This window comes from Arachis ipaensis, chromosome B7 (genome assembly GCF_059453495.1).
Source record: "Arachis ipaensis isolate K30076 ecotype BB chromosome B7, ASM5945349v1, whole genome shotgun sequence".
NCBI lineage: Eukaryota > Viridiplantae > Streptophyta > Magnoliopsida > Fabales > Fabaceae > Arachis > Arachis ipaensis.
The window spans coordinates 31,373,038-31,378,959 of record NC_142442.1 but is presented as its reverse complement, the minus strand read 5'-3'; the positions used below and the strand labels follow the sequence as shown (position 1 = coordinate 31,378,959).

Here is a 5,922-nt window from a genome sequence, read left to right as displayed (position 1 = left end):
CTAAAAAAAATTCAAACCGGTCCAGGTCTCTTTTATAGAGCTTGAAATGATTAAGAAAGAACATGTACTTAGGTTGTGTAGCATAGTTAAATGGGGTATGCCATTCATGGAGTATGGGGAGAGTAATAAAGTTTCCGTAGCACATTTAAATAGGATATGCCAATGATGGAGCATGGGAAGTGGAGGTAAACTTTCTGATGAAAAGTTGAAAACTGATTTTAATAATTAATATTTATATGTAAGATAATAATATTCATATTGGTAGTTAAAATTTGGTTGATAAATCGATTTGTATATATTCTAATATTTTAAAATAGTCAATTAAGTTTTAAAATAGTCAATTAAGTTTCTTATTTTAAAAAAATACGATTTGGTGTTAGAAAATAATAAATTAATAAATATCAATTATATCACACAAATCAATTTCGGATATCTGAATATTAATGAAAACAATTAAGAACAAAATCAGATAATTGTACATTATTCAAATAGTAATGCGTTCTGCGTCACTTAGCAGCTTCAGAAAGCCCTTTTACTTATAAAACTTGATGATTCAAGATTCTACTAATAACGAGTTCTTTACTGAAACCTTAAACATATACACTTCCATGGATGGGAACACCTTCACTTACTCTTTGCTCCTAAAGGCCTGTGCCAACCTTGGTTTCATTATTCATGGGACTATGATTCACGGCCATATTGTGAGACTTGGCTTTCAAGATGACTTATTTGTTCAAACTGCACTTGTTGACATGTATGCTAAGTGCACTTATGTTGAGTGTGCACGCCACATGTTTGATGAAATGACGCAGAGAAGTGTCGTGTCCTGGAACGCCATGAAGGTGAAGCAGATCAACCGAACACATCCCATCTTCTTCTGCACATGTCCATATTCAAACTACTCAATCAGTTTTTGCAAGCCCAATACGTGGTCTTTATCCGATTAATTCATAAACAACAATCGTATTACGTGCTCATTAGTCTCGTAAAGTAACTATGGGTGGTTCAAATTCTATCCTGTACAAACAATAATTTATTGATCAGCCATAAATTCTCAAATAAAATTTTAATTTGTGAATGGATTAGTTTTTGGTCTCCATGCTGTGAGATAATAAGAAGAAGAAAAAAAGGAGGAGGAGGAGGGTAAGACTCTATATCAACTTAATATTTATCCACTATTAGCTGAGATTTGTTTATTTTAAGTGGGATCATCAATATATTGAGAAATGCATAAATCAATGTAGTCTCTCATATTAAGAATTGTGTTTAGTAATTGAATAATGACACAAATACATATAGATAGATAGATAGATAGATAGATAGAAAAATATGTTTGGACAAATACAAAAAGCAAATCTTAAGACACAAATTTGTATCTTTGTTGTCCTTCTAAATAGTAGAGACAAAAAGAATACAACTATATTTGCGTTATGTCCCAACTAACAAAGGCAATATATGTACACACATATATAATCTTTCATCAGCAGCAGCAATCTTGCTTCACTAAAAGGTACAAGAATAAGCATTGCAAAGTCCAGTATTGGCACTACTATAAGGAAACAAGGCAACAGGGCGAGTTCTTGGAAGCTCAGGAATAGGCTTCTCCATGTTACCAAGAAACTCCACAACTTGCTCCATTGAGGGTCTCCCTTTGTTCTCATTCAAAGTGCAAAGCAAACCAATTTCAAGAACTCTAATTGCTTGCTCCAAGTTTATCAATGATCCCATCTTTCTATCTACAATCTTCACTTTCTCATCAATCTCATGCAAGTTCCAAGCAAAATCCAACAAATTCTTCTCCTCAGGCTTCCCTTCATCACTCTCATTCCTTTTCCTTCCTGCTATTACTTCCAACACAAGGACTCCGAATTCAAACACGTCTGCGCCGTGGCACACTTGAGCCTCGAATTGTTTTGATTCGGCCCCCATTAGGACGAATCCAAAGTCCCCCAACACGGCTCTGAAGCTGACATCAAGGAACACACTGCTGCATTTCAAGTTCTTGTGGGCTAGTTGCTTGCCGTGGAGGAAACTCAAGCCATCAGCTACATCCTTTATGACTTTGAATCTTCGCGTCCACGGAAGAACGCCGGCCCCAAATAGCCATTTATCTAGGCTGCCATTGGGGACAAAGTCATAAACCACCATGACTTGATGATTGTCCTGGCACCAGCCTCTAAGGGGAAGCAAATTCGGGTGGCGAACTGCGCTGATTGTCTTGATTTCCTTTAACAAACGCTTCTTATCAGATCCGTGTGTGCCAAGGAACTGCTCCGAGAATCTCTTCACAGCAACCTGTGTACCATTAGAAAGCTTCCCTCTGTAGTACACTCCTCTGGAATCATTTCCAAGCAACTCAATTTCACTGTAAGACCGAGTTGCGGACGAAAGCTCAGAGAAGGTGAAGCGGCGAGGCTTGTTTGGAGGCCTTGGCCTGTGAATCTCTACATCCATTGGACTTTTTGATTTGGCAGCGTTTCTTCTGTGCTTGCTTACAAAGTAGAAACCAATCAGAAAAACGAGAACAATCACGACCACAGCCACGAAAATCAAGAAGCTTTTAGAAGGTTCGTCCTTTGAAGACTTTGTGGTAGCTTCTTCTGCAGCTCCAGTATTATTCTGAAGCAAGATCTGGCCCTGGCAAGTTTCGGATGATGGTAATCGGAGGAAAGCTTGGCTAGTTGAAGTGAAATTCCAAGAGAGTATATTATGGATTTGAGTATGGTTACCTATGTTGCACAGATAAAAATACTAGTATTAGATATAACAAATTAGTGGTAAATTTAAGAAGATGGCAATATCCAATACCAATCATACTACTTGTACACTAAAAATCAGTGAATAAATCAGCTACTGGTATAAAATACACATTCAAATATAAAATACACATTAAAAATGAATCAAACAACACACATATTTATACACAAATACATGGTGACTGATTTTGTGTGCATATAGTATTTTTTATGCAATGCAGATGATAGTTTGTTACCTGTGGAAGCTGAGAACCCTACAAACATGTACTCATTCAGATAAGGAGTAAGATTAATGGACTCTGAGAAGATTGGCTTGGATGGATAAACAAATTGGTCGGCGAGGCCGAGATGAATATCCATCCTCCTTTGTTGACCATCATATTTGATCCAAGCCCTATGAACAGAACCATCCTTAAGAGAAACACCAGCATCAGAAGCATTTATAGTTTTTGTAGATACTATGGTACCTAAATTGATACCAATATGGTTATCATTTGGATCACGAAATTCAGGGTTCTTCCTTGTGTCAAATTCAACTGCAACTGCCTTGTAGTCATTCTCACAAACATCATTGAGCATTGCAAGCCATGGACCAGATCTTCCAACTGTGAACTCATCAGGAACAATTATGAAAGTTAAACCACTTCCTCCATTGGAGGATTCATCAGCGGATGTTGAATTGTTGAGCTGAAAAGCGAAGGTGGTTTCGAAAGACGCCGGAGTTTGTGTTCTTGGATCTAGAAGGCGAATTGGGAAGTTGTAGATTCCTCTACCTGCTTGGTGCCTTATGTCAGTGTCTTGGGACTCAATTGGGATCTGAATTGCACCATTTTCATCTGAGAATTTGGCACTGCCTAGAAGCTTCACTTCATGGACTAATCTAGGGTTGTTGTTCAAGTTGAAATTTGGGAAGAAAAAGTGTTTGGTAACATTGATTGGAACATCACTAGCATAAGAAGAAACAGCAAATCTGTATGGAACTATAGCTGCTAGAAGATTGAGCAACAAAATTATGCAGAAAATATTATAGCATGAGGGATCCATTTCATCTCATGCCAGAAAAATTTGAAGCAAAATTGAATAACTTAGCATAGGATGATTATGAATTATGATTGTGGTGGTAACTGCTGGTGACAATGCTTCAGGTAAAGGTAAGGAAGATTGTACAAAATTTGAATTAGGTGCTGCAGGTAAATAAACCAAATGACAAGATTGCTAAAATCTGACTAGATAATGTTTTGGACTCATCCTCAAAGAGACAAAATGCCACTTGAAAATTTTCTGGTTATAAATTATTTAGAGGTGGAAACTTTTTTTGCATTAATCAACTAGAGTTTGAGTTACATCATTGTGCTGGGGGAAGGAATAACCGAATAAGCACTCAAAAAAATTTGTCACGTGTAAAGTTTAATAATAATAATAATAATAATAATATTAAATATGAGATCAGTTAAGACGGTAAAAATATACAGGTCTGCTACACATACAAGCATTTTTGGCTTACAAGCTATACAAGTTGCTCCAAATTCAAAAAAAAAAATACACGCGCACCACTCTTTTAGAATCAAGCGTCCAACGCACGCGCCTTAATCACCCTTCCACAACACGTTCACTCTTCCTCTTCTTCCTCAATCAAAACGTAAACCGTCAAGATTTAAGGGACATTCAAAACAAACTACAATTCTGCAGAAACGTTCCAACTCCTCGCGAAGAGTAGAAGAAATCAAGAAAAAAAGATACAAATCTCCATCAAAAATCACCAGAATAAACGAAGAAACATTATTCAAGGTACTAGATTTTTCTTCTAGATTGTCTCTGCCATGTGCCTCATCCTTAACCAGCAAAACATTAAAAGATTTCAAGAAGAAATATACTGTCTCCCCTGTTTTGGGTGTATTTCTTAAATCCTTTGGGTGTATTTCTGTAATCCTTTGGCTGTATTTCTGTAACCGTTTGGGTGTATTTCTGTAATCCTTTCTGTAACCGTTTGGGTGTATTTCTGTAATCGTTTGGGTGTATTTCTAAAGTTCCATTATTTTCAAAACGATTTCAAAGCTTGATTTCAAAAACCATGAAAATTGAAAAAAAAACGAAGCAAAGAGATAACGCACGAAGGAGATCCAACAAATTTGGCAAGAAACTGAAAAAAGAAACGAAATCTTTTGAAAAATGGAAGTTATATATTTGCGCGTTAATTGATTTGAATTGATTTAAAAGTCTGTTAAAGAGGCACGTAACATAAGCAGCACGTTTAGTGGGTTTCGTTCTCTTCAGACTTGTAAGCTTGTAAACGCAAAACACTTGTATGTAGAGATTTTCTCAAAAATATAATATTTTAATCATAAAATTTCGAGTTTGAATATTTGAAAGATGTATATTACTAGGGCTGCACATGGATCGGATAATATCCGCATATCCGTGGTAATTATCCGCATCTGATCCGAATTTTGTGGATATTATCCGATCCGCACTATGGTAGGATCGAATTGTGGATTTAGTAGTGATATCCGCGGATCCGATCCGTAAATCGGCATATCCGCACATCACATATAAATAGCATAGTTTCAGAAAATAAACCCTAATGTGATATGAATTTTAGTGTGTTGTTTTATGAATTTTATGATATCTTGTTTTTTATTTTTTTATGTTGTACTTCGACTTAGAATAATTAAATTTAAATCTTGTGTTATTATTTTTTTTGTTATTCAAGAGAAATTTTATTGATAATATTTTAGAATTAAATATGCTTAAACAGGTGAAAAATGAATTTTTTTTTTGTAAAAATAGCCAAATAAAATTTGAAAACATTTTTTTTTGAATTATGCGGATATACCCAATATCCGATCCGATTCGATTCGCATACTTGCGGATCGGATCGGATCTGACCTGAAAATTTGTAAATATCGTATCCGATCTGATCCAATAAATGCAGTGCGGATCGGATAGAATTTTAGGTTATATCCGATTCGATCTGTGTGTAGCCCTATATATTAGGGTGAAAAAGAAAAATGGTGAAGAGAATGAAGATTCTCTGAGAGTATGAGGAGTGGTTAGATAATTATTACATAAAATATGCTATTTTGTTTTTGTTAATTTTAAAAATAAGATTAACTATCTCTTTTCATTCTATGCATATAAAAACCTTTTTATTATAAAATTGGTCTCT

The 5,922-nt window shown here is 35.5% G+C and overlaps 1 protein-coding gene across 1 annotated transcript; it reads right to left on the bottom strand.

The window, feature by feature from the left end:
* Positions 1-1,295: 1,295 nt before the first annotated feature.
* LOC107609220 (putative L-type lectin-domain containing receptor kinase S.7) lies at positions 1,296-4,093 on the bottom strand. Its single transcript, XM_016311093.3, has 2 exons — positions 2,993-4,093; positions 1,296-2,729 (listed from the first exon to the last, which is right to left on the bottom strand). Exons 1-2 carry the CDS (start codon positions 3,798-3,800, stop codon positions 1,504-1,506), a joined length of 2,034 nt encoding a protein of 677 aa, XP_016166579.1. The 5' UTR covers positions 3,801-4,093; the 3' UTR covers positions 1,296-1,503.
* Between the last annotated feature and the right edge of the window lie 1,829 nt (positions 4,094-5,922).

Coding starts and splice junctions, on each gene's coding strand:
- LOC107609220 (XM_016311093.3), bottom strand. CDS start 3,800: ATGGATCCCTCATGCTATAATATTTTCTGCATAATTTTGTTGCTCAAT. Junction 2,730..2,992: donor AGGGTTCTCAGCTTCCACAG/GTAACAAACTAT, acceptor TGTGCAACATAG/GTAACCATACTCAAATCCAT.